This window comes from Atractosteus spatula, chromosome 7 (assembly GCF_055471065.1).
Source record: "Atractosteus spatula isolate fAtrSpa1 chromosome 7, fAtrSpa1.hap1, whole genome shotgun sequence".
Taxonomy (NCBI): domain Eukaryota; kingdom Metazoa; phylum Chordata; class Actinopteri; order Semionotiformes; family Lepisosteidae; genus Atractosteus; species Atractosteus spatula.
The window spans coordinates 58,601,319-58,628,853 of record NC_142712.1 but is presented as its reverse complement, the minus strand read 5'-3'; the positions used below and the strand labels follow the sequence as shown (position 1 = coordinate 58,628,853).

Here is a 27,535-nt window from a genome sequence, read left to right as displayed (position 1 = left end):
GGAGTTTGCGGCGCCGGGCTGTCAGACCGGCGAGCGGAGAGTCAGGTTGGAAACACGGTAAGAGAAGGGTTTCCCCTCCGAGCGCAGTACCGGCGAGACCTGCTACCTGCTCACCGTCCCCGGTACCTCGGTACCCTGCACACGCGTGAGCTCAGGGTTATTTACAGCGCAGCTCTGAAGTGTGTCACCTCGCACTGCCTCGCCTGGCGAGCGACTCCCAAAACTGTTTGATCTGAATGACCTGAAAGGACACTGCCGGGCCGGGCCGACAGTGGGGGTGCTGTCTGTGAATCGGCGCGTCTCTCTTGACTGCAGGCTGTTTGAGCACGGGTCCGCCATGGAGGAGAGGATCGTGTCGCTGTCCCGGGCCGACTCCGTGCAGGAGCTGCGGCGGTGTCTCCGAGCGGCGGGCGAGGGCGAGGTGAGTCCGGTGCCGGTGCCGGCTCGGCGTTGTTCCTCGGGGATGTGCTGGGCAGCCCTGACCTGATAAACCCCGCACTGCTCCTGTCGCACATGACCGATGGGCTCATCCCAGCCCGCTCCTGCTCCTCATGTCCAGTCGATTTGCCCGGTACTATCAGGCAGCTGGCTGATCGGCCGCTGTCAGGGACCCGCCAGGCTGCCCTTACCGGGGTCTCCCAGCGGTCTGCTGCTCAAGCTGGCCGGGCTTGCAGTTCCCTGACTGCAGCTGCTAGCCTTTAACCTGCTTGTCTGGGGGCAAAGACATGACAGTTATTGACAAGAAGACAACTTTGTCATTCTTGAGCTGGTTGAGAAATGTCTGCGGTGTCCTGCTGTTTGTAAGGAAATGCAGCGCCTTGGATCTCCAGAGGTGTCCATTTGTGTAAGTTTTTCAGCCGGTTTAGAAAAAGAAATGCCGTTGATAGGTCCTGTTTGCAACTGTAAACTACATTCACTATGAATACTGTCTGCTGTTGGTTGCACCTCACTGAAGAGATGTTTAGCAGGAGGTCATGAAATCTATATGTAATGGTTCTGGGGGTTTCCACCCTTGCTGCTCCTGCCCTGCCAGTTCATCCCTCACTGCCTGGGCACGAACCCGGGTCTCCGGCGTCACGCAACAGGGAACCTGCCAGCTGAGCTAAAGGAGACCTCCCTCAGCCCGGGCGGCTGAGATCCCTCTTATACGCAGGGGTGCATTTGTTACATATATTAGGCAGTAGACTCATTTACTTTAAGGTTTTGTGTGCAGTTTCTTTAAATACAGTTACAACATCATAAGAACATTACATTGGCAAGATCTAGAGGCAGAGCTCGTATTTCAATGATGTAAAAAAAGCTCATTTCCGCGTGTGCCTGTGGGACAGGATCTATTCCAGGACAGTCCCAGTCATGCTTGTATAAAACACGTTCGTACCGTGCACACTGGAGCCACTCTTAATATCACTATATGAATACTCTTTTAGCAGTGTAAAGAAAAGCTCATTAGGACTAACCTGATGCTACATGTCCCATTAGTAGAAGAAATGCTGTTGAGATGGGCCTGTGCTGATCGCTGGCTCTTCCCTGTTGTAGCTGGCTGAGCTGATCACACGCAGCGCGGTGAAGGGGAGGGACGTGGGGCAGCTCATCAGAGCCATTTTCAGAGGTGAGGCTGAAGATCTGCGGCTGCCTGTCGATGTGCAGGAGTACAGCAGCAGCAGGCGTGATGCGGCTCTTTCCTGTCCCAGGCTCCCCCACCACGGACAGCGAAGGCGTGACTCATAGGCTGCTGGTGTACAAGCACTGCATCCAGCTGTGCGAGTCCGGAGACCTGCAGCTGGAGGTGGTGTCTGACATCGTCGGGCTCCTCATGCTGGAGGTATAGTATGCTCCCCACCTTCTGCAGCTCTCCCAGTGCCCACCCTGTGGAGGAGAGCTGCCAGCTGGCCTGGGGCTCAGGAGTCTGCTCACTGTCCCTCACGCAAGCAGGATTGCCATGCATAAGCAGCACAGCAGTCCTCCAGTATGACCAGTAGATTAAACCAGACACCCATGACACCTGGAGTAAAGAATTTCCTCCTATTGCCAGCGCTCAGGGCACCTGTTGGTATTTTTCAGTAATCATTTTGGGTGTTGCTTCATTGCTCTCTCTCGGTCTGCAGTGGATCAGACCCAGACTCTGGCTCTGCTGAGTGCTCTCTCTCTGTCTGCAGTGGATCAGACCCAGACTCTGGCTCTGCTGAGTGCTCTCTCTCTGTCTCCAGTGGATCAGACCCAGACTCTGGCTCTGCTGAGTGCTCTCTCTCTGTCTCCAGTGGATCAGACCCAGACTCTGGCTCTGCTGAGTGCTCTCTCTCTGTCTCCAGTGAGGCAGACCCAGACTCTGGCTCTGCTGAGTGCTCTCTCTCTGTCTCCAGTGAGGCAGACCCAGACTCTGGCTCTGCTGAGTGCTCTCTCTCTGTCTCCAGTGGATCAGACCCAGACTCTGGCTCTGCTGAGTGCTCTCTCTCTGTCTCCAGTGAGGCAGACCCAGACTCTGGCTCTGCTGAGTGCTCTCTCTCTGTCTCCAGTGGATCAGACCCAGACTCTGGCTCTGCTGAGTGCTCTCTCTCTGTCTGCAGTGGATCAGACCCAGACTCTGGCTCTGCTGAGTGCTCTCTCTCTGTCTCCAGTGGATCAGACCCAGACTCTGGCTCTGCTGAGTGCTCTCTCTCTGTCTGCAGTGGATCAGACCCAGACTCTGGCTCTGCTGAGTGCTCTCTCTCTGTCTCCAGTGGATCAGACCCAGACTCTGGCTCTGCTGAGTGCTCTCTCTCTGTCTCCAGTGGATCAGACCCAGACTCTGGCTCTGCTGAGTGCTCTCTCTCTGTCTCCAGTGGATCAGACCCAGACTCTGGCTCTGCTGAGTGCTCTCTCTCTGTCTGCAGTGGATCAGACCCAGACTCTGGCTCTGCTGAGTGCTCTCTCTCTGTCTCCAGTGAGGCAGACCCAGACTCTGGCTCTGCTGAGTGCTCTCTCTCTGTCTTCAGTGAGGCAGACCCAGACTCTGGCTCTGCTGAGTGTTTTCTCTCTGTCTCCCAGACCCACCAGCTGCCTGGGCCCTGCCTGGCTGAGCTGGCCTCCCTCTATGTGGAAGCCATCAAGAGCGGCGGCATCAGCAATGGGAAGTCCCTGGAGCTGCTCCCCACTATTCTCACAGCACTGGCAGCCACAGAGACTCTCACGTACGGCAAGGGTAGGAATCTGCAGTGTGACTTCTGGTGCATGTCCTCTGTTCTCCAGGAGATCTTAAAAATCTTGTTTTTAGCCTTTGTCACCCTCCTCTCAGGAAAAGTATTACTTATGCTTCTCGTTTGTGTTTTTACCTGGCATCGGTTTTGTTAAGCATTGTGTGCCAGAGTCCGTGAGAGTGACTACATACTGACCAGCTTTACTGCTGGTGTCCCATACACCTGAAGAAGGCTCCATGGCTGTAATGTTGTGTTTTCTTTCTTCTCTTTTCAGCATGGAATAAACCTATTACTTGTTCCTTTGCAGCCTACGCACGCTGACGCAGCTACCCACCTGAACTACTTTTAATAATTGATGTACTTGATGTAGAAGTATACAGTATTCCTCTCATAGTTCACTCAGTTCAAAACCAATGGTATAGTTATCATATTTCCTTTTATTTTCATATCTCACTTGTTCTGAAAACTGTACGTGATCAAGAGCCACAGTGGTTTTGGATCTTCCATTTCCAGTCCTGAGGTTTAGGAGTGCACTGTGCACTCTGTTGCAGGAATGTGCAATGTACTGGCTTGTCCTGTAATGGTATTTTGCCCCCATTCCTAGGTGAGCTAAGTGGAGAAGAGTACAAGAAACAGCTGATAAACAGTCTTTGTTCCAGCAGGTTAGTGTATTTTCTAAACATTCATCTAGCTTCAGCCCTGGTGAGCATTGTGGCATTTTCCAAATGTCAGCATATAAGATGAAATAAAACTGCAGTCATGAATCTTAATTATAATCGCCCAGTTTCATAGTTCAGGTTACTGCTTGTAGCATGTTATTTTTCAATAAATGCCTCATATTTTAGTATGTTACCTTACATCTGATTATTTCTTTACTAACAGGTGGGATCCTCAGAGTGTGATCCACCTTACTTCGATGTTCAGGTACAAGTTACAGACTTACAGTTCCTCACTTCACTTGCCTCATTGTGTTCCTGCGCTGTTTCATGCAGCATGAGTGAGTGAACCTCTTGTGGCTGCCTCCTCCGTGCGTGTCCCCCTGGCCTGCTGTGCAGCCGAGCTGCTGCCTGTCACCCAGCTGGGCTGCACGTCAGTGAGTCGCCTCCTGTAGGCGATGTGCTTTGGGATCCTTTGGGATGAAAAGCACCGTGTTACAAGCAAATAATTTATTACTGTTGTTCTGTTGGCTGTCTCTCAGCCTCCTCTGTGATGGCGATGTGGTTCTCTCATCAGTCCGCTGTGTGTGTCCTCAGGGATGTGCCCTTGTCAGTGGAGGAGCTGCAGTTTGTGGTGGAGAAGGTCCTGAGGATGTTTTCCAAGTTGGATCTGCAGGAGATCCCTCCTTCAGTTTACCAGCTCCTGCTGCTCACTGCCAAGGTCAGGGGTCAGGGGTTAGGGGTCAGGGTGTGCGCGCGCACATGCTAACAGACATGAAGCAAACTGCATCCGCATCCGAGTGCCGCTGCAGCAAGGGAAACGGGGGACTTCTTCAATCTGTTACCCTGTGGGGACTGCAGGTTTATTCCCGCTGTTGAGCCAGAACTGCAGAACCCTCACACTTTGCATGTGAGCCCCAAAACATACAGGAGTGAATCACGTTTCTAACAGCCTCTTTGTCCTGTGGTCTATATAAGCACAAGCTTTCTCCATTAACACCTCCAGTTCATGTGTCCCTGGCCAAGCTACCAGGTACTGCTGGTGTCTGCTGTTTGGCTGTTGATTTTGTCAGGCCTCTGGATTTGCTTCATCCCAGCCCTTTTAAATTGTAAGTGTGTAGCTGGTGACAAATGTCTTCTTGTCTGTCTTTCCTTATTAGGGTTGTAAGAAGCTTGTTCTAGAAGGAGTCATTAATTACTTTAATGAACAGGATCGCCAGCAGAAAGAGGGACAGAAGGACAGCGAGTGAGTATTTAAAAAAATGCATTTTGTTAAAACTGGAATCTTGAATGGTTTAAAAGCTTGATAATTAGTACGGTCGGATAGAAGGGAATTTACTTTGGTCTGTTTTAAAAATAAAAGATGTTATACCTTCCTGTATTGATTCAGAAGATGTATCTGTGTCAATGCTAGTAGGTTTGCCGTATTTTCTCCAGGATGGCACAACAATTATCACGGAATTGGATCCTAGGCCAAAATGCCAGGATTTGTGCTGCGGGTCCGGGGTGGGGCTGAGAGCCGAGCGGGTGTGTTCGTGTTGTGACCGGGGCTCCTGTGCTGTGCCCTGCAGAAGTGTGGGCGTGGATGTGGCACCTGTGCCCCAGGACCAGCTGCGGCACGTGGAGGGGACGGTCATCCTGCACGTGGTCTTTGCCGTCCGGCTGGACCACGACTTGGGCAGGGAGCTCCTCAAAGGCCTCAAGGTGTGTTTCACTCCAGGTGGTGTGATCACGATCAGTGTTTGACCCCCAGCAGGCTCCGCAGTTGGGAGGCTGGGGCGGCTATCTGGGTTCCATGGGAGCTGATGGGTAAATTTAAGAAGGAGTCTGGTCAACGCTGCATTTTTTCCTCAGCCGATATGCCAAAACTACAGGATAAATCAAGTGAGAGGTTAGTGGTTAACTATTTGCCTGGTTGTAATGTCAGATCAGTTCTTAAGTGATTGTTTTTGGACCTCAAATAGTGTTAAAGGAAATAATCTACAGCTCTGCTGTGTTGCAATGTGAAGGGCTGATAGAGTCTGGGTGAAGCGAGACTTAATAACAGAACAGGCACCACGCTAGCACTGGAGTACCTGCCTGCTTGACTTTGTCCATTTACACACGCCCAGACGCTGCTGCTTCTGCAGAGAACTACTTTTACCATTTGGGGCCGAGTGTACGTTGGTTCACGAGACAATCCATGTGTTTTGGAGTTACATTCTTGTTATGGCTGGAATCTTATTTTGGGTCAGAAACCTGCGGGTGGGTTTTGCAGACTAGTATTACCTGAATCTCTGTTATGTCCCTGGCAGGCGGGCCAGCAGGGGGAGGTGGGACAGGCGCTGTGTCCGTTCAGCGTTGCCCTGCTGCTGTCTGTGGCCAGGATCCAGCGTTACGAGGAACAGGTCAGGACTTCCTCTTCTCCAGCCCAGGAACTCTTGTCCTGTAGAGTTACAGTCTCTTCTAGATTCCATTCTCACGTGTTTCCAGTAATGTTAATTGACTGTTGGCTTTACTGGTGAAGGATTAACGTGATCTAACATGAATACATGAGTATTCAGTCTTAGAAATTATGGAAACAGGACAAGCTAAGGCTTACATGCTAATAACAAAGAAAATCTCATCTTGTGTAAAAATTAAAAGCACCGTAATTCAGTTATGTGTTAATAAGCTCGTCTGGCACTGGCAACACCTGTGTAGGGAGTTTACCTCCGTTCCCTCTGCCTGGCACTTCTACTGCCAAGTGCAGCAGGTTTGCTTCCAGTCATTCGTCTGGCACTTGTTGAAGCATGAAGTTTCTCTGTAATCTGTAACGCAGTGCTGTTCGTTAGTAAAGGAATTTATTTCTGAACTCTTGTGTGATGTTTCATGGGCACACGTACATAGATGTAGACGTTCAGATGAAGAGGTTTTTATTTTGCTCGTCAGTGTAGAATTAACATCTTCTCGTTCCTTTACGTGCCACAGTATACCTTTGAATGTCACTTCTGGGGGGTGTGCTACTGTACCTGTCCCTCCCTAAACCTCACTCCTGCTCGTCGTGCGCTGGAGCATCCAGCTGCAGCTCAGTCTGTCTCTCATGGGCTCCCTGTGTGACACAGGCCTTCGAGCTCCTCAAGGCTGCCATAGTGAAGAGCTTCCGGGACTCTCAGGTGCAGCAGGGCTCCCGGTTTGCACAGGACCTGCTGCCCCCGCGCTGCTGCGTCTCCCAGATGCTCCTGGATACTGTCAGGAACAGGTCAGAGGCCACCGCTCTCGTCTCTGTGCCATTCACACGGAACGCGTTCACATGGCAGACGCTGATTCGTTTGTTTTTCTAGTTTACCCAGACATTGAAATTCAGTGAGGTTTCACCTGTAATCTTCTACACTGCATTACACTAGAGGCACATGTTGATTATTTTAATGCTGTTCATTGATTAGGGTGTTTTTCAGATTGCTTCTAGTTTAGTTTTATTGGGTCAGCTCTGTTTTAGGGTCTTTTCAAGGGGAATGGTTAACATTCAGTTCATGTGCCACTAGAGGTCAGTAACTCCAGTCCTTGCTGTTTGACCCCAACAGTCTGTGTGGTGCTGTGTTCTGGGGGTTAAACTCAGGACTCTATGAAAGATGCACTCTGTGAGAGAATGGGTTTGTTTTTAACCTTCAGGATGTGACAGTTTTGATCTCATGGCCCATAAAAGGCACACGATGAGCTGAGCTGGTGCCTCTTGCCCTTGCAGTGTGTTCGGCTGGGACCATGTCACGCAGGGGCTGGTGCAGCTGGGCTTCATTCTGATGGACTCCTTCGGCCTCAAGCCTGGGCCTGGGGGGAAGTGGGCCGAGTGGCAGCATGCCCTCCCCAAGACCCCCCCTCAGCAGGCCAGCCAGCTGGGGGGGCAGATCCTCCTGGAGAGCTTCAAGGTAACTGGAGAGTGAGCTGCCACTTTCCAGCACCCACCCTGCCTGTGAAGACAAATTACAGCACAGTACATTTCATTAAATCATCAGTTCTAATCAGTTATGTTTTTAAATTCGCTTTATTGAGGTTTTACACACAAAAGGTATGATAACTGATGTCAAGGAAGATTCATTAATTTTTTTCTAAAGGTGATTTGGTCGATTGCAACACCTGAATATCAAAAAATAATTGAATGGTAACAAAAGAGGAGGAAGAATGCTGTGTTTTGTGATTTGCTTTCAGATGCATGAGCCCATCAGAAGTGAGATTCTGGAGCAGGTCCTGAACAGGGTGATCACAAAGACAGCCTCATCTGTTGCTCATTTTATAGGTACAGAACACTGCTTGATGCCAATATGGTACGGTCACCACGTTAACTGAACATCGTAAAGCTCCAACTGCATTACTCTGCAGAAAGCACAAATCAGTTCATAGGATTTTTGTTTTTCTGTTTAAACAATCACATTTTTATCTCTTAAACTTCCTTCCTTGCCTTTTACAAGTTTCTTAAGAGAAATGCCTTTTGTATCGCAGATTTGTTTTCGGACATCGTGGTCTCCGCACCTATGATTCTCCTCGAGTCTTCCTCCAAAGTTATGGAAACCTTTGATCACCTGTCCTTCCTGCCTCTCAGCACAGTGCAGGGGCTGCTCAGAGCCGTGCAGGTACAGCGTGTGCTTGTCTCTTGTGCAGTGTGCCCTCAGGATAAAGCAGGCAACGCTGATGAACAACTGCAGTTGTACTCTTGAGAAAAAGTGCTTCACCCCGATTTTGTTCCAGTAAAATGTTCAGCTGTTTAAACGGGTTCAAATGTAAAAGCATCAGCCAAATAAATTAGTTACAAGCATTATTAACTATTTACAGTAATGCTTTTTCTTCTGCTAAATAGTGTAAGCCAGCAAGAGTGTCACTGCTGTGAAGCAGGCATGCAAATGAAATATATCCAGAAAATCCAAGTGGTTGTTTTTTCTGGATATATTTCATTCAGAAAAACCAACCACTTGAAAAACATCATTTATTCATTTCAATACAGACAGAGCTTCAAGTCCAGGAGGAGCAAGTTCATAATAGTTACAGCTTGACAGCCTTAGGATAGTCAGAGACAGTATTACTGCACTTAATAAAGAAGCGTGTGTTTCTTTTGGAATGGGAAAACCAGTGATTTCTTTTTTCTGTGTGTAAATCCTTTAGTTGAAGATGTGTGATCTGTATCCAGAGTGAGATGTTCAATATTGCTGTTTCCCCTCAGCCCTTACTGAAGGTCAGCATGACCATGAGAGATTCGCTCATTTTAGTGCTCCGGAAGGCTATGTTTTCCAGGTATTTCCTTTTGAACAACACTTCCATTTACAGTACATTCTCTTCTCTGTATTTTATATCTTAATAGCAATTTGAAATTGAATAATTAAAAATACGTTTTTTTTGTTCGCCTTTTTTTTAACTCTGACTCGATTTTTTTCCATACCTGTGCTCTGTATCCCTACACACCTTACCCTTTTCAGGCCTTTCAGATCCAAAGGAAGCAGACAAAGCTGTGCTGGAGCCCTTAGGAGATGTGAATTGTTGCTCTCTGTCTCTCTGCAGCCAGCTGGAAGCTCGCAAGTCTGCTGTGGCTGGTTTCCTCCTGCTGCTGAAGAACTTCAAGGTGCTGGGCAGCCTGGCGTCCAGCCAGGCCAGTCAGACGATGTCAGCCAGCCAGGTGACACACCGAGCAGCAGGCCGTTAGCCACTTGTGGCTTGAGGTTTCCAGTGCAGACCGTGACTTTGAGAGTACTGTATATACAGCACGCCAGACTTCCAAGTGCTGTCTCCACAAGGTTTGAGCTAACGTGTTTCTGTCCCTCTGTGCAGGTCCAGGTGGATGTTCATTCGCGGTACAACGCGGTCGCCAATGAGGCCTTCTGCCTGGAGATCCTGGGCAGCCTGCGGCGCTGCCTGAGCCAGCAGGCCGACGTGCGGCTCCTGCTCTACGAGGTGGGCACTCCCGGTGCCCGACGACGGGAGGCCAGTCAGAGGAAAGCTCTGAAGGGCAGCTCTGGCAAGGGCATGTGCTCCTGCCGTTATTCACCAGGACAGGCTGCATCTGAAACACCTCCTGCTCCTTCTTTTTGGGACATTCCATAGCTTTAAACTGGTCTTTGGATGATTCACTTTCCCAGTTCAAAGCACTGGAAATTTGCTGATTAATAAACAAGAAAAAACCTTTTTTTAATGAACATAAGAGCTTCTATGTGTTTTTCTTGATCAGTCCCTTAAGCGCAGTTGACTGGTGAAGCTGTCAAATGTATTTAACGTGTTTCAGTCCTGCTGTTTACCAGCTGACATGTATATGGTTGCACATAGTTTCAATTTTTTAAATGAGATATTCGAATAAAGTTCTTTTCAGCAGAGTGGAGATGTGTTTATGTGATTAGGGCTAATTATGATAGTGCCCTGTACCCTGAAAAAAATGTTTTGCTAAATTCTGATCTAGTGAAGACTGCTAATTGCCTTTGAATGGGAGGTGTACTGCTGTCTAATAGATATCAAAACATGCAACAGTACCTATAAGAGCGATAGAAAAGATGAGAGTTGTGGTGAGAGGAGCAGTTCTGACTGGTATAGACAAGATCCGCTGTTAGCGAATGCTGACACACTTTCACTTGCTTTGTTTTATAGATTTAGAATGTGTTTTAGGGTTTAATGTCTCTGCTCTGTGACGTTCTGCTTCAGGAGACGCTGCTTGCTCATGGAGTAGAGTTGTCCTCTCACCTTGTTTGTTTTTTTTTTCCTGTCTTGATGTCAGGGGTTCCACGGTGTGCTGCGGAGGAACTCTCAGCTGGCCAGCTCTATCTTGCAGACTCTTCTCTCACAGGTTAGTGACACGAGCAGCATCCCAGAGGGCTTGTCCTTTCGTCGTGCTGCTCTTTGTTGTCGTTAATACTGCTGGCTTTATCTTTGAACACAGAGCAACTCATCAGTAAATGTTGGTCGTTTTTCTTTGTGAAATAAAATGAAGCGAGTTTGTTTAACTCTCCATGAACTTGTACAGCTGCATTAAAACTGTACACCTGAGCCTGGCTGTATGATAGTGAATTCCACTGTATAGGGCATTCTCTCTGGTTCTCAGAGCTGGTTCACAGCTAGTCACATCTGTGACAGTGGAACAGAACTGAATCCAAGATGCCTGTACCAGCAGTTAAGTCTGTGCTTTTAGCTGAGCCGCCTGCGTGTTTGTGTGACTCCTGCACTTCGTGTCTGAGCAGCTGAAGCGGTATTACGAGCCTGAACAGGATCTGCTGCCCCCACTGAAGCTGGAAGGATGCATCACTGCCCAGGGAGACCAGATCTTCCTGCAGGAGCCTCTGGTATAGGACACGCACTTTCCCCTGAGTGACGCATACTTCTGCACGTCTGTGAACAGCTGACACTGCTGCCCTCTTCCCATGGTGCAGTGGAGGAGGCCTCTGTACATTTAGGCTCATGTGCCCCAGGCTGTGCACAGTATCTGCACAGAGCAGACCTCCCTGCTTCTCCTGCAGCACAAAGCTGGATGAGATACAGACCTTCAGTCCATCTGTCTCAATACCGAATTGTTACACAATAAATCGTTGCTTTACAGTACTGAATAACATAAAGAATCACTGTTTACAGCATGTTTTTTTTAAATGGCATCCTATTTGAAACAAAAACATGAATAACTAAATTCTGTGAAATTTAAGTAATTATAGCCATCCATTTAGTGTTTTGTAGTCGATGCCAAAGTGAAGCCAGACATGGACTCCCCCCCCCGCCTCTGCTGACCATGTTTTTGTGTTCTATCTTAAAATGAACAAAATAAAATGCAAAACAATTTTCAAACTCCTGAAGGAGATATAAGTGCTGTTAAAATATTGGAATAATAACGTTGCCGCTGTGGATGCAGTCTGCTCAGGAGTGATGGGAATGCTCTCGATCTCTTTCCCCCAACCTTAGGCCCACCTGCTCAGCTGCACTGTGCACTGCCTCCAGTGGTACCAGGACCTCCAGCACCGCAGGCAGCCCGCCGTAGAGGAGGAGGATGAAGATGAGGAAGAAGGGGGATTGAAGGAGGATCTGGAGGCAGTTCTGGAGTCCATCACCCGTCGCATGATCAAGAGCGAGCTGGAAGATTTCGAACTGGTCAGCATGCTCTTATTGATTGGCAAATGTACTGTATATTAAGCATCAAATGAAACCTCAATCACAACTGCGATACATTTATAAATAAGCATATTAGGAAAATGAGGATTTTTACAGCAGATGCATGTTATGTTATTGACCTGTCATGGCAAAGCTAAATTTACAGTGCTATGCTGCTTAACATTTGTCAGTGTTGATCAACAGAGTGTCAGCTGTGCAGGTCACAGGCTAGTTGTGTGTGCAGCCAACTCTGGAAACAGTACAAGTGATACATCTGCAAACCATGCTTTGCAGGTGCTTTGTGGGGTCCGTTTCCATTCGTCTTGTAGGGCCTGGTCAAGTGTGTGCTTGTTTACTAGTCTTTTGATTCTGCAAAGATGGAGCAGGAAGCTGTCGATCTGAGTGAGCTGTTGTGACTGCTGATCTCTGAAACCATAGACAAGACTGTGTTTGGCTGTAACAGATTTCCAGATTTACCAAAAATAAAATCACCTGTTCGTTTTTTTTTCATATACTGGTTTCTCTGTGTAGTAGAATTGCTCAGCGTGTGTTCGCTTGTCTTTTAGGATAAGTCGGCAGATTTTTCCCTTTCCTCCAGTGTGGGTGTGAAAAATAACATCTATGCTGTTCTGGTGATGGGAGCCTATGAGGTTCTCATGGAGTATAACTTCATGTCGGCCAACTACAGGTGATGTGATTAAAAAGATTCTGTAAATGAAGTGCCGGATCTTTTCCACGGATTCTGTCTGATCGCGAAGAATCGCGAGGACTGTTAATGTTTGTAATGCTGTATCATTCTTGCTTGGGACTCTTTTTATAGGTGCCCACTGGGATTTTAAGCCCATATTTTTCATATTTTTAAGGTGGCAGCATTTTAGTAGTTATAGAGGTTGAAGTATTTTGGCCACTTATTTTAAACAAAATATTTCTTTTGTATGACCTAAAATTATATATAGGGAACTCCTCATTTAAATTAATGAAAGGAAACCCTTGGTAAAAGTGGAATAGTTGTAAAGATGGATTTGTTTGGAAACGGGCAGTTTCCTTACCAACACATGAATCAAACGTTATTTTTCTGTCTGTTGTGATCGCTAGGGTGCCTCATTGAGGCTGCGCAGTGAAAGTTGTTGAACTCGGCTGCGATCAAGTTTTCACTTTTAGTTTTGATCAGAAACGGGGTTTGCTTCTGAAGGGGCTTAAAGAGCAAGGGGGCAGACAGAGCAGCTGTGGGTGACGGCTCTTTCTTGTGTCCTGTGCAGTAAGAGCCGCTTCGAGGACGTTCTTGAGCTCTTTAACCGCTACCACAAGCTGTCGGAGATCCTGAGAGAGAAGTCCGGGAAGGGCAAGTCTCCTTCCAGCAAAACCGCGCGCAGCCTGCTATCGATCGGCTTTGTGTCAACTCTCCTGACTGCTCTCTTCAGGTGAGCTCTCCCTGGCTGTTCCACCCTGCTGTGCTCTTGGCCAGGGGTTCATCGGGACCGTCTATGCTGGTCTGGTCAGGTGACTGCAGCTTAACAGCGTATGGTAACTCAGGTTAGATTGATCCTGTGAGGGAAATTGTAGTGCAACAGCAGCTTAGCATAGTCAACACAGCACAGTGTAATGAAATGATACAATAATACAATACATACACTAGTAAAAAGTAAAAAATGGATTATACAGAGTTGCTCACAGTACAAAATATACAAAAACAAATCCGAAAGTACAGTACACAAAAAGGTGTATTGCACATTATAAATACATTGCACAAAAAACAGTTGTAAACAGGAACAAAAATGGATGTAGGCAGAGAGTTTTATGTTTAGTCCAAAAACAGGTCAATGTTGCCCCTGCCCAGACACACAGTGAGTAGTACTGTCTTATGGCAGAAGGCAAGAACGACCTTCTGTAGCGCTCCCTGTCGCACTGTGGTTCGATCAGCCTGTTGCTGAACATGCTTTTCATTCTCATTCTCAATGTCATAGTCAATGTCTCAATGTCATAGAGGGGATGGGAGATGTTGTCCATGATGGCCTCTAGTTTGGACACCATTCTCCTCTTAGCCACTACCTCCAGAGGGTCCAGGTCAGACCCAATGACAGAGCTTGCTCTTCTGATGAGCTTGTTCAGCCTGTTAGCATCCCCTGCTCTAACCCCAGGGCCCCAGATTACCGAGACTCTCGGGATATAAAGTAAATTGGTTGAAATCAAAGCTCATGTGTTTGTATTCCATGACCTGGAAAACCAGCTCTAACCCATATTCCTGTTCTGTGTGTAATTTGGGTGTCAGTCATTCTTCACATTTACTAGCATTATTTATATAAAGAAAAACTGCTTGAGGTATAAAAATGAACAAAAATTGGAACAGATTTGACTTAGATGATTAACTTTACTATGGTCCTTCATAAAAACAAACGTGCTTCCTGACAGTTTTTTTTTTATTTTCTGTGGTTCACATTTCATTGTCACCACAATACCTAGAACTAACTAGTTAATTTGCAGGAGTGTTAGAGGGTTCGGCTGATGACCTTACGGTGCACCAGGACAGTGGCCCGGCTGTGTCTTATTCGAATATTGTTACTGGGCTTTTCCCTTGGGGGTGTTCAAGGTGTTGAGGCATCAGATTCATGGTGACCAATTGAGAGAGGTTCATCTGTCTTAGAACGGGCCCTCTTATACCCCATGTAACGTTAGGCCTGTGTTGTGATATTGTGTTCTGCATAAAGTTACAAAATACTGTATATTGGGGATAATGTTACAGAATGCCTTTTGGTGGGTTCTTGGGTTTTTGGAGGTTAGACCAGCTCCTCAGCCTGTGTCCTGCTGTGTTGTGTGGTCTCTGGAGAAGAGAGTGACGGCTGCTGTGTTTATCGCGGGCAGGGACAGCACGCAGAGCCATGAGGAGAGCCTGGCTGTGCTGCGATCCAGCACAGAGTTCCTGCGCTATTCCGTCACCGTGGCCCTCCAGAAGATCCAGCAGCTGGAAGAGACTGGACAGATGGACGGGCCTGAGGGGCAGAACGCAGACAGGATTTTCCGCTATCTCTGCGACATCTCCAGGTCAGCCTGCTTGTGGGTCATTTCTGAGAATGGCTCTTAAGTTCATCGTCATGGGCAGACTGTCGGAGTGCTTTCAAGTCCCATCACCTTCAAACCCAGTTTAGTGTTCCTACCAAATAAATATCTATTAGTTATAAGTAGCACTTCAAGGAGTCCTGGCACAGGGTAACGAATCCACAGTTAACACCATTAGACGTATATGTTAAAGACAGCAAAACCTAATATTTAAAGGGGCAATGTGATTTGTTTGTCAATGGGCGATGTGTTGTTTTCTGGGGATTCCTCAGGCCGTGCCTTTGAACACCCAGGAGTCCAGAGTTGTAGTTTAGACCCATTGTTCAAGAAGATGATAGAGTAAGTGAAAAAAAAAACCTTTATTGATGTCCAGTTTCTGATGACTGCTTTCATGGCTGGTACACGTTGTTGTCTCTCCTGCTGTCATGTGGGGTGTTGCTGGGCCAGTTTCCTGTATCGCTGGTTCCCCCATCTGTTCCCTGGAGCACAGTGCCCGTGCTTGTACAGGCAGACTAGAGCGGGCATCTCCCCAGCCTTGGAAACGCACCGTTATCACTGCAGAGTTTCACTTCCAAGGCTGACCTCTTTTCTTGTCATGCGTTACACCCTAATCTTCAGTATTAAATATCCTTCACACCCCTTTTCGAGGTGTAAGCGTGCTTCAGTGCTGAGTTGTGTCCGTGAGGCTGCTTTCTGTCTGATGAGGTGTGTAGAGGAGTGTTTCCACAGTAGTTGTAAGTGACATCAGACACAATGCAGCTTCCTTGATCCAGCCCTGGAAAATCCTTGGCAGGGTGTTAATAATGAAAATAACCCTTACAGACACATTCCTTAAATAGCTACGGGAATGCTTGCTAACCTTGTTTTCCCCAGTCCTGCTTTCCTCATGTTGTGTTGAGATGAGAAGTGAGCTTTCCGCTGGGTTGACAGCAGCCCCTGACTCTGCTCTGTTGGCCCAGGGTCCTGCTGTGGAGGTACACGTCTATCCCATCTGCTGTGGAGGAGTCTGGGAAGAAAGAGAAGGGAAAAACGATTTCCATGCTGTGTCTGGAAGGGCTGCTGAAGATCTTCAGCACAGTCCAGCACCACTACCACAGCAGAGTCGCGCAATTCCTGTGTGCAGCAGGTGAGAGCCCGTAGGAGGAACTGTTGCATTAAATGTCTTGTTGTTACCCCTCACAGAAAGTGTTCTTGCCTGTCTCCTAGTTCTCTCATTTCTTGTACATCAAAACTTTCATAAGGTTTTATCTTACGTATTTCTGGAGTGCATTTGAGTATGAGTCTGACCTCCTGTTCTCTGTGGATTGAATTTTAACTGCTTCCCCCTGTACCTCCAGAATGTCTCTAGGGCGTGCGGTGTGTTTTGTGTTCCTGTGCAGCCTGCTAGAGCGGATTTTGCAGTGAATGCCTATGCAAAGGAGAGAAAGTTTGCTGTGTCACGTGCGTTTCTCGAATTGTAGATGTCTCAGAGGAGGTGGACAGTAAGGCGGAGAACGCCAGTGTGACAGAGAGAACAGCCTTCTATATCCGTCAGTTTCAGGTACGCAGCCGCGACTGAGCAAATTCAGAGCAAATTTATACTCCATTGCTTCTGTTCTCATGTCTATGATCTAACTTCTAGATTTGAAAGTAGTGGAAAATTGAAATATGCATTAATATGTTTTATGCAAGTTATTTAAAACAGAGGTAAAAATGGTATCATACACAGAAACCTTTTCTATGAAGTCTTTTTTTGTTTTGTTTTCATCACATTAAATCAACTTAAGTCCTGCAACATTGTCATCATTCTGTTCAGAGTCAGTTCATCGTCACAACCAAACCTCTTAAGATTTTTTGCATGCTTTCACTCAAGACCGTACTTGGGCAGCAGCTCTGACAGATGGATCTTGTAATGGCATTATACAATCAAAGTGCAGATTAAGAAAGGGAATGAAGCACTTAGCCACTTACGGCAGCTGACCTGGGTTGTGAAAGGGAGTGTGAGGAGACTGATGCCCTCCTGTGTTTGCTGCTCTTCAGAGGTCCCTCGTGACCCAGCTGAGCGGCGGCGAGGACGATTTCAACAGCAGGGAGGCCCAGGTCCTCGTGAACATCCTGTCGGTGCTGTCGAGGCAGCTGGAGCCGTCCTCCCCACAGGTGCAGCACAGGGTCGGCCGACGGGACACGCAGGCTCACTGGCCACGCCGGACTCCAGTGATGCCGACACTCGTCACATTCCAACTTTTTTACACCTTTCCCACAGCCGCTGCAGTGCCGGGCTGGCATTCCCTGCTGTCTTCTTTCTGTTGTTTTTTAAAACACTTATTCTGTGTGTACAGTTCATTTTTTTTGTGTAAAATCAGCTCCTTCGCGAATGTGATTGAGTAGAAAGAGTAGGTATTTTCAGTTCTAGTGAATGATTTAGCTGTCTGGTTTGTTGAAATTGGTAAGGAGAATTTGTTTAGAGAATGTGTAGTTCCTTATGCCCCAGATCCTAATCTGTTTATAAATACTTGCACCTTGACTACCGATGTCACAAGATCTCTCTCCCCAGGTCAGGGTTGTAATTCTCTGGAAAAGCTTCCTTGTTTCCCGGAAGGGAGAACCGCTTTCCTTTCTATGGGGGATCCTCTAGTTGAACTTCACTGTATGCCAGTAAACTCAAAGGGGGAGTCCTGGATTTCCCAGATTCGCTCTCCCACATTTCCTTCACGTTTTTGGAAACAAGTGCTTATTCATGGTGTTTATTGGCAAATACAAGACTCAACATGTTTTGTTAGTCAATTCAATATTCACACTGAATCCTTGTCAAATATCGAAGTACACAAAAAACGCAGCGCTGCTTGTATGGGAAATGTGTTGCACTGTGTCTGTAATCTCATTTTTGTTTTTCTTTCGTGTCCAGTTTATTGAGGTGGTTTCCTGGACAGTTAAAATATGCAAGGAGAGCAGCTTAGGTAGGTTATTTGTGCAGTAACATTTTTCCTGAATGAAGTTGCCTGTTGGTTCTATCATATATGTTACCCTTTCATAGCAGGTGAGATGGCTGAATGTGCTTTTCCACACCGTCCACCTCCTCAAGCAGAGCCTGAACCTGCCTGAGCAGCAAGAACATCACGGTCTTCCCCACTGTCGTCACCTGGCCTTTCATCTGTGTAGTTGAACCTTTAATAACCTTAAAATGTTAAAAAAAAACAACGAATTAATGTTGTTTAACCAAGCAACTTTGCCCACACAGGAACAACCTGAAGAATAGAACAGAAACAGGCTGCTGGAGCTCACATTGCTGTCTTTGCTGTGCTTTCCTTCCCCAGAGGACGTCCAGCTGTGTAAAGCACTGCTGTCCCTGCTGTTCAGCCTGTATGTTCTCCACAAGAGCCCAGTGAGCCTGCTGAAGGGGCTGTGTCAGGACATCCACAGCCACCTCGGGGACATCGACCAGGTGGCCTCTTCCTCTGGTCACTAAGACATGGGGCGGACGGTTTTTCATGTGTTCACCACTAGCTCTCTGCCATCACACTGGATAGCACAGTGGTTAATAGTGTACCTGACTTGTAACGTGCCTCGTGTTGTTGCCCATCGACTACAGTGATGCACAGAAAGGAAGGCAAATTCTTTGTGCCAGCACACTAGCAGTTTTATTTTTTGTTCTATTAAAGTGCTTCTCTTTGATTCTTCTCAAGTATAATACAATATATCTCTAGCTAGTATGTGTCTGAAAGAAATCAAAGCTGGTGACTTGCTTGCAGATGTCTACTGCGATTATTTTGTTTAATGGAAGCAATGCAACAGGAAGAGTATGTAAACATGTTTTGTGATCTTCAATTGTCTGCTTATGTAAGCAGTGATTGTTGTCAAGCAGTGCCTATTTCAGCTTTAACAGCAGGTAAAAAAGACAGAAGTAAACTGGTAGATCTAATAATAAATCCCCCGTGAGTTCTTCTAAAGAAATGATTGAACATCTGTGATGATAGTTTTTGTCCTTTCCTCCTTCATTCAGGACATTGAAGTGGAGAAGCAATCTCACTTTGCCATCATCAATGCCAAGACCGCAGCGCCTACTGCCACTGTGGGTATAAATTCCTTTAGTCACCAGCAGGCTCTGCGGCTATGCGTTTGTGAAGAGGATTAAATCTGTGGTATATAATTAACCGTCCTATCTGGCTTTCTCTGTCCAGCTCATGGTCTTGTCCCAGGTCGGGAGGATCCTGGATGAAGTGGACTGGCTGATCTCCAAAAAGAAGGGTCAGCTCAATTCGGAGAGGCTGCCTACAGGTACTGAAACAGCCCCCGAAGCTCAGCACCCAGTGCTGCTGCCCCAGGTTCTAGTGTTCTGCTGTGCACTAGCTGGCAGGGCAGAAGACATACAGCATTCTCACCCAGACCAGGTAGTTACCGTAACAGAGAGAGGGATAAGAGGTTTTCCAAGTGTAGTGGTCTGGAGCAGAATGATATCCAAAAACAAACACTGTTCTTAAGGCTTAGTTATACTGTACATTATTTATGAAGAACATTGAACAAAATTCTTTGAGTAAGCTTCTAAGATTACATTGACAGGGCAGCTAATGTGAGCTCCCTGCAGACTGCACGCTGCTGTGTTTGACCACGTATGCCCTGTGCCTTTATCTTGCACAGGAATACTCGGCAGCGTTTCGAGCAATCTCCGACACTAGTCTCCACACATCGCTGGCCGTCACCACACCTGATTGCTGTTCTAAACTACTGTAGGAAAATAAAGAAGACGTGATAAAAAATATCGGTTCACACTTCAGGTTGTGTAAAACAAAGCGTTTTATAGAGATTTGAAAAACCAACCTGTTGAACAGAGGTTATGTAATGAGCATCAGTCATAGTTTAAAGGGAAGGATGTAGTTGGAAAATATAAATAAAACAAATCTTACATGAGAGCAGCCAAATGCTGCAGTGGATCCAGGAGCCTTCTCTTGTTTTGTGATCTTTGTGATCTTGAGTATACTCTTGAGAGTTCTCACGGGCATCAGTTTCTTTGCCGACTGTTGGTGTGAGTGATTAATGAGGGGACCAGCCGGCCTGTCTGTGCTTGTAACCTGCTTGCTGTCCCGCTAGGCGAGGCCTCCCAGGGGCCGCAGCAGGACCCGGTGGAGAAGGCCATCACCCTGCAGCTGGGCACCCTGCTGACCGCCCTGCACGAGCTGGTCCAGACTGCCCTGCCGCCTGGGGCCAGCGTGGACACCCTGCTGAGAGAGCTGGCCAGCACCTACACCATCCTCACCGCCCTGTGCAAATATGTGAGCGAGTGCACCCTGCAAGCCGCACGCTAGCCTCCTTATCAGCTGCTTTTCAAGTATTGCCCATTTTAAATTCCAGCAAGCAGGAATACAGCTTGTGTAGCGCCATGTATCTTGTTAATGCAAAGTTTTAAAAAAGCTATGACATGCACCGACAGCATGAATTTCTAAGTGTTTTACTGCAGTAAATTTCTTTTACTTCTCTTTCTCCAGATAAAGTTGTAATAATTTTCCAAACTCTTTAAGAGAAAAAACCATTCACCTCAGTCTTGTCTAGACTCAGATTGTTTCATTAAATTAAAATGCTCAATCCACTGCAGTGATTTGAACCTTTCCATTCTCCTCTAAAGCAGAGTTTGAACAGTGCTGATTTCCTCTTGTCTTTGCACAGTACATACAGCTGTGTTCGACCCAGCGTGGCTGCCTTCCCACCAGGTTCGAGAAGCTGGTGAGCATCTTCATGAAAACTGGACTCTGCACATGCTGTGTGCTTGGAAATGAGGAGGAAGTGTTTGAACGTTTCATGTAGTAAACACAGGCTCTCCTTTTACCTATAACGACTAGTTTCTAACTTCTCCACAGCGTCATATAAATGTTACTGCATAACACACTATAACACAAAAACTTTTGCGAATGAAATGACTTAAGTCCTATATATAGTCTTATATACTGTATATACAGTAGAGTTATACATATAGAGAGAGGTAGTTTTTCAGGTGAAGTGCACAATAATTGTGATGATACATTAAGTCCAATGTTCAAAAAGAGCTGCCTTTCAAAGGTCGTCTCTTCTTCAGAATGTGCCTCTTTTCCATCTGATGTTTATCTATTTGTATTTCCTTTAAACCTGATTTTGGGTTGTAATAATGAGTTTTATAAGGCATACCACACAGTGTGCATCTGTGGTGCATTTTTGCAGCTTTTTAGTCATCTGTTCAAAGTCTGTCTTCTAAACTTAACTTTTTATTTTCTGATTTGTAGATAAAAATTGGGTATGTTAATAAAAATCTAGGACTGTAGTCTGTTGCTTAAAGCTCCTTTTCCTTTGGTGCAGGTGAAGCTGTCCGGATCCCACTTGACGCCGCAGTGCTACACTTTCATCACCTACGTGCAGGTAACAGCCAGAACCTCTCCCAGCTGTCAGAGGGGGGCTGGGCTGCTGTACTACAGGCAGGCTTCAGGGCGCTCTAACCTACACCGCTGAAGAGCACATCTGGACCTGTCACAAACAGATTTCTTGCTAATCAACTGAATTCCCTCCTCTTTAATTTACAGTACAGTCTCGATTATCCGACATAGCCAATCATGCTATATACGGTATGTGTGCGCATGCATAATAGTTTGCCCAATCCCATGCTGCTTTGTCCCTCAGTGCGTCACATACTGCCGTTGACGTAGCTTCGCTTGCTCGTTTGCGCTCGTGATTTATTTTTGTACCGTACAAACAGTGATGGAGTTTTATTTTTCCTATTGTATTTTCCCTTAATGGGTCTGCACCGGGACTAGACAGATCTGAAAGAATCAGTCACAGCGAAGGGGTGCAGGCTCACTAGCTTACGTAGAACAACAAGAGGAGGCAACAGCTGCTGCTGTCAGGTTACTAAGATGCTGGGAAGACCCTGCCTCAAGGAAGAGAAGCACATCTGGGAAACAGATTCCAATCACTCATTTTTAAATAGTAACTAACAATAGTTCTATAATTTTAGTATTACAGTAGATCAATAAACCAGATTTCATACTTATACTTCCGTTAATCTATGATTTGCCTACTCAGTTTCCGCATTATCCGACATTTTCGATTATCCGACAAATATCGGCCTCATTTAGGTTGGATAATCAGGACTCTACTGTAATTCTTCTTCTGCCCTTACTCTTTAATCGGTGTACTTGTCAGGTTGAAGTCCTGCACTGGAATATAGCAAGTGCAGGGTCTGTGTGCAGTTGAGATACCCGCAGTGTCTTAGTCACTGTTGTGGCACTGTGATACAGCACTGGCATGCGTTTCTCACCAAGTGCACCTGGACCTTCTTGTGACTTAAACAGAAGAAAAAAGAATCCTTGACAAAGAGATCCCATTCGGCAGATATCAACATGTGCAAAGGTCTGCCTCACATTCTTGATTATTCATTCCTGTTGTTTAGTGTTTATGGGTGGATTTTGTGTAATTTCTTACCCTTTGATGCATGTTGAGCATCTAAGTCCAGGATGTACTGTATGCTGAGTAAACTGCACTGAAAAGTAAGAACTGTGTTAGTATCGATTCCCGAGGTCATTAAGCTGCAGGTCGATTTCATTCAGTTTTCTCTGTCTGGCAGAGTGAGGAGCTGAGTGCTGGGGGAGCGGACAGGAAGAAAAAGAAGAAAGAAGAGGCCACTGCTGTCTCGGTACCGTGCAGACTGGGGGGTTTCTGCTGCATTCACACAGGATGTTTCAGACTGGAGACCTCCCAGTTTTGTTTTGCCTGTGTTTTGGGTATTGTGTAAGGACCAAAAGGGCACAGTTTATTTTTATTGTTGTTGTCGTCTTCAGTTTTGCAGCACCCTAAGTAACCGAGCAGTGGTCATGTGCTTGTGGCTGACAGGTGGTCCTGTGTGTTTTAGGCCAAAGTGCTGCGGGAGACGAAAGCTATTCCCAACCTGGTCTTCAGTATTGAGCAGTATGAGAAGTTCCTCATTCTTCTCTCCAAGAAATCAAAGGTAATTTTTGCTTTCTCGGTTTTGCCAGAAGTTCATGCTTCAGATTGTGTAGGTTCAGTAGTGCAGAGTGGTGCTAGAATACCAGTGTAAATTAATAGCTAATGTGTCATCTCTTGTTTTATTAATCTTAAGTGATAACGTATAAACCTGCAGTGGGAGTCTAGGGAGCTCCTGAGTGGCCTGACCAGACCTGAGGCCAGAGGCTGGTTCAGTTTGGCCTGTATTGGGAGTTTTAGAGGCAGATCTAATCTGGGTACAGATACGTGATCTGTGATTCCTTTGTTGGTGACTATTCCTTTCCTGCACAGGAAAATGGATTATAGTTAGATAAGGAGAAGCCGGGCCAGAACTGTCCAGCGTGTTTTTTTCTGTGATGACGTCTTGTGTTTTAACTGGGGTACTTTGTCCTGTTTCTGCCAAAATGACTACTAGCACTCATGTGTGAGCCTGTGTGCTGCCCCCTGCAGGTTAATCTGATGCAGTACATGAAGCTCAGCACCTCCCGTGACTTCCGCATCAACGCGGCCACGCTGGACGCAGCGCTGCAGGAGCAGGAGGACCAGGAGAGCCCCAGCCAGCAGGTGAGAGAGAGAGAGCAATTCCTAACTCTCTGCTACCTTTGCAATTGTCTGCATTCTGGGGGAGTGCAGTCTTAAATTCAGCCCTCCCATTGTGCCAGCATGAAGTGGGGTGCTATGAATTGGGGTAGTCAAGAAAAAATGTGTACCTCCCATCCATTGAGAAAATTTGAGACAAGTTAGCATTTCAGTAATGATCAAGAAGGCTCAGCTGCATAATGCTTAATAAATAGTATTTATTAAACTATTTCCATGAGTGCTGCTTTTTATTCTCAAGGCTGATGCTCCTGAAGAGCCTCCTGAGAACCAGGAACCCAAGAAGAAGAAGAGGAGGAAGCAGTGAACGGATGATGAGTCTAGGTGATGGACCAGCTGCAGAAACTAGAAGTGTCTTCAGAACAACTGCACTTGGGTCCTGCGCAGCAGCAATCATGTCATCTATATTATATAAATGTTAAAGTTATTTACATAAACTCCCAGCTTTCTTACATGTAGTATGTAAATACTGTAGAGAAAAGTCTACACGCACTTCTGTATAATTTTGGCTCACTGTTATATTGTGTTGCTTGTGTTTGAATGTTTATTAGACCATCAAATATTTTGGTCTCCTGCAGTGACGAGTAGCTGGTCGAGGCCCGAGCTCTTCACCCTTGATCCCTTCAGTTTTACTCAAGGACTTCCCTCAGTGCCTCTGTGCCTGAATACCACGTGAGTGTGCAGTAGGATCTTAGTGGATTTAGTTCACTAGTGGGCAGTTGTGTAGGACTGCAGCTCTCCTGCAGTCTGGACTCTTCACTGGTGTCTTTCCACAGCAGGCTTGGCTATTTCCTGCCCAGTTTCCTCTCAGGTGGCTTTCTATTCCCAGGATTTTAGACGCAGAGAAAGGGCTGCAGTTGGACAAGTTCAGGTCCAGAGGAGTCATGATTTCGCTAGTCACTTCCCTTTGGTCAGGGAGCCTTTAGTGATCTCAATAATTTGGTAAATATCCAGGGCCTCCCCTACAAAGAAGAGGAAAAAATACAACTATGTTCCAAACAGATAATTTGAGGTCAAATTTTAAGCTACTAATTTTTCTGTGTTGTTTGAATATACTTGTTAGCTTTAATTTCTGTATCATTTCTGTATAAAGACTAAATCAAATATTCTTATACTTTTCCTTTATTGTTCTGGTGTTTTTGTTTCACAGCATTAATTAAAGCTATTTACAAACTACAGCTGCTGCAATCGCCATAGACAAGTAACTGACATTAAAGTCGGTTAACCGAGATGCTGCTTAATTATTGATTAATTATCACACCCACTGCACAGCCTTACCCGGAGGGATGCCGTATCGACTCTCCATGCCTGTGGGGTTGGAGGGGGTGGTGCAGTCCATTGTGACCTCCTTACGCAGGCACTTGTCAATGTCCACTGCACTGAAGAACGCCACAGACTGAGGCAAATCCTGCATCCCCAGTTTATAGGCAAACATGCAGCTATGGGACAAAGCAAGGCTGCAGTGAGGACGCCAGCCGGGTGAGCACGTGCCAGCCTCCTTTGCAATTACACAGCCGAGTGAAATGCACAGAGACCCACTGAGAATAAACACCCCATGGGGTGCATGCATGCAGTTTCCCCCATACTACTTATGCACCAGCAGTACGATCTGTTTGCCTGCTTGAAAAAGTTACTGTCAGCAGGAGGCTCATGCGAATCGGTGTACTGACCGTGTGAGCAGGTTGGTGATTTGCAACGCCAGTGCGGCGCGGTAGCGGTCCTCGCTGCGCACCAGGTAGCGCACCTCGTCGTGAATACTGATGCAGAACCGCCCATCGATGTCGTACTCCTCCAGCAGCCACTTCATCGACACCAGCATCAGGTGCAGATAGTCCACCGCTGAGCTCTGAACCACCCAGTTCACTCGACTGGTGATGAACTGGAACCGCAACACAGTTTCTCCGTATCTCTGTACTATATGGTATACTTCACAAAACCTAAAGCCCTTTTGATTCTTTTATGCTAAAGGAATACAGAAAATCTTAAAAACAACTAAACTAAGAAAGCAGACTAGAAGGAACAAGAAAATGGTAATAAATGCTAATTGGTAATAAAATGATGACACAACCACATGATATTTTAAAAGCTAAATTCTTAAAGTCATTGGCCTATAACCATGGCCAGTAACAGATGCAAACGGAATTACAATGTCACAGAGCCTACACACTAAAAGGCACTTCTGCCTTCCTTTTGAGAAGGTGTTTCCAAGCCTTATCCCAGAGAACCCTTATCCAGTAGATCTCCTGCATCACACCCACCCGCTACAAAATCAATCACTTCCTAAAGACTGGGGATATGTGAAATTGAATACTTAAGTAAATCACTTAAGTAAAAAAAAATTCTGCCAGAAATAAGCTCAATACAGGAAGTTTAATCCTCAAGGGATGAAGCTGTATGTTTCATATTATTTTTAAACGAGGAAATCACCATGGCTTGATTACAATCTTAAGTGTTACAAGTCTTTGAAGTACTGCTGATTTAATAGTTACCTATACACTCTGCTGGGCCCGGCCTTTCCAGGATCAGAGCTGGAGCCCGTGAGCCTGTGAGCCGGAACGTGGAGAAATCTGGCCCTGGCTGACCTAAGAGCTAAGAGCATGCTGAAGCTCCCAGTGGGTAGCACTGCAATATACGCAGGTGCAAGCCATTAGGTGTTCCGTAATTAATCTCATCAGTGCTGTCTTCTATTGGCAGTCAATGTCCAGTTGGCAACACGGGAGTCTGAGGGACATTGGGATCTTTGTTTATAATACAAAGTAAACATGACTTTAAGCCATATAACTTACCTTGCTCCAACTCGATAAAGTGGAAATTAACAAACGCAAGATCTTCCCTGAAGTTGGGAAGGGATAACGAAAAAGTAAATCTCACCCAGCTGTTTTAAATCACAATCATTGCCGACTTTTGCTACAGGTGTTTACTGCATATGTAACACGTGCACACACACACACATTGTTGCACTCGTGCTATACTGGACCTGCTCCAAACCCTCCCAGCAAACAGCTACACATCAATTATCAAAAGGCCCCCTGGGCTGCCACTACTGCAGCTCCTGAGATCTTGCCTTCAACCTTGTCTCCCCGCTTGTATCTCTTAACGTTCCCTTTTCTCAGGGTGGATCTGCTCTCTTCGCTTCTATCTCCTAACTTCTTTGGCGTCCAGCCCTCGGCTCCTCCCTGTCCGCCCCTGCTGCTCCTGATGCCATATCTTCAGCCCAGGGTCCGACTGGCGCCCTACAACTGTTAATATCTGCCATCTCTTTTTAAAGGAACGTCCACATTCCCATACTGCAGCTGCTCATTCTTTCTGTTTCTATTTCTGGATGGGTGGTTTTGGGGTGCACATGTTTCTCTTTGGGGTTTTGAGCCTCCTTGTCCTATGGCCAGGAAGGTACCCCTTTATCAAGAGGGTTAATCCAAAACTTATTTTACTTAAATATGCAACACACATTTGTAAAGCACCGGATTCTCGGATGTCATTATTCCTTCGTGACGTGTATTTAGGCACACAGAGATGACTTGTCTTTCAACATCAGGAAGCAGAGGGATGAAAAGGCATTGCGTTGTTTTTGGTAGCCAGTTTAGATGTGTTACAATGGGATACTCGAACCCGTGTCCAGCTTGCCCCCCGCCCCTTCCTCACCTCGTCCTTCACTGCACTGGGCTCCAGGGCCCTGCTGATGCGGCATCCCAGGACCGGTGTGCAGGGCTCGGGCGAGTGGGCGATGCTCTCCAGCTTGTTGAACATCTCCGACTCGGTGCCGCCCGCCCAGAGCCGCTGAGCAGCCACCTCCCACCTGCTCCCGGCGGAGCTGCCGAGGGGAACACGGCGCCACGCATTTCAGATGGGTCAGTAAAAACAGGAAAAAATCTAAAAAACTACAGTCCTAACCAGAGATGACAACAAGGGGACCCGGTACAACTATTTCAAATCCTCAAAGGCACTGACAAAGTCAATCCAGCAAATTTCTTCAGCGTGAAAAGTGAAACCATGAAATAGAGGGCACAAATAGAGACTACATGGAAGAGCATTTTG

The 27,535-nt window shown here is 46.6% G+C and overlaps 2 protein-coding genes across 4 annotated transcripts in view; one reads left to right on the top strand and one right to left on the bottom strand.

Moving 5' to 3' along the window:
- Positions 1-4: 4 nt before the first annotated feature.
- On the top strand, positions 5-23,824 carry fanci (FA complementation group I). Its single transcript, XM_088921728.1, has 38 exons — positions 5-57; positions 316-421; positions 1,537-1,609; positions 1,692-1,822; positions 3,025-3,178; positions 3,778-3,835; positions 4,056-4,097; positions 4,427-4,550; positions 4,990-5,075; positions 5,401-5,533; positions 6,124-6,216; positions 6,913-7,049; positions 7,533-7,713; positions 7,994-8,081; positions 8,285-8,415; positions 9,000-9,070; positions 9,335-9,449; positions 9,602-9,724; positions 10,536-10,604; positions 10,996-11,097; positions 11,705-11,890; positions 12,457-12,578; positions 13,150-13,311; positions 14,750-14,929; positions 15,904-16,070; positions 16,405-16,484; positions 16,964-17,080; positions 17,829-17,880; positions 18,238-18,365; positions 18,924-18,992; positions 19,102-19,198; positions 20,009-20,190; positions 20,582-20,638; positions 21,245-21,304; positions 22,506-22,574; positions 22,791-22,886; positions 23,354-23,467; positions 23,742-23,824. Exons 2-38 carry the CDS (start codon positions 338-340, stop codon positions 23,805-23,807), a joined length of 3,999 nt encoding a protein of 1,332 aa, XP_088777854.1. The 5' UTR covers positions 5-57; positions 316-337; the 3' UTR covers positions 23,808-23,824.
- The window catches only part of polg (polymerase (DNA directed), gamma), a 19,756-nt gene continuing 15,901 nt past the window's right edge, over positions 23,681-27,535 (bottom strand). For all 3 annotated transcript variants that reach the window (XM_088921729.1, XM_088921732.1, XM_088921730.1), the window contains exons 20-23: positions 27,143-27,311; positions 25,171-25,379; positions 24,779-24,939; positions 23,681-24,462 (exon numbers count right to left, since the gene is read on the bottom strand). In XM_088921729.1, coding sequence (XP_088777855.1) covers positions 24,398-24,462; positions 24,779-24,939; positions 25,171-25,379; positions 27,143-27,311 — 604 coding nt within the window. In that variant the 3' untranslated portion in view covers positions 23,681-24,397. The remainder of the gene's footprint in view (positions 24,463-24,778; positions 24,940-25,170; positions 25,380-27,142; positions 27,312-27,535) is intronic.

Bases quoted from the DNA above. Each gene is read 5' to 3' on its own strand.
- fanci (XM_088921728.1), top strand. From the start codon at position 338: ATGGAGGAGAGGATCGTGTCGCTGTCCCGGGCCGACTCCGTGCAGGAG. The intron at 19,199-20,008 runs GTACTGAAACAG...CTGTCCCGCTAG, and splicing joins TTCGGAGAGGCTGCCTACAG to GCGAGGCCTCCCAGGGGCCG. The intron at 20,191-20,581 runs GTGAGCGAGTGC...GTCTTTGCACAG, and splicing joins TCACCGCCCTGTGCAAATAT to TACATACAGCTGTGTTCGAC.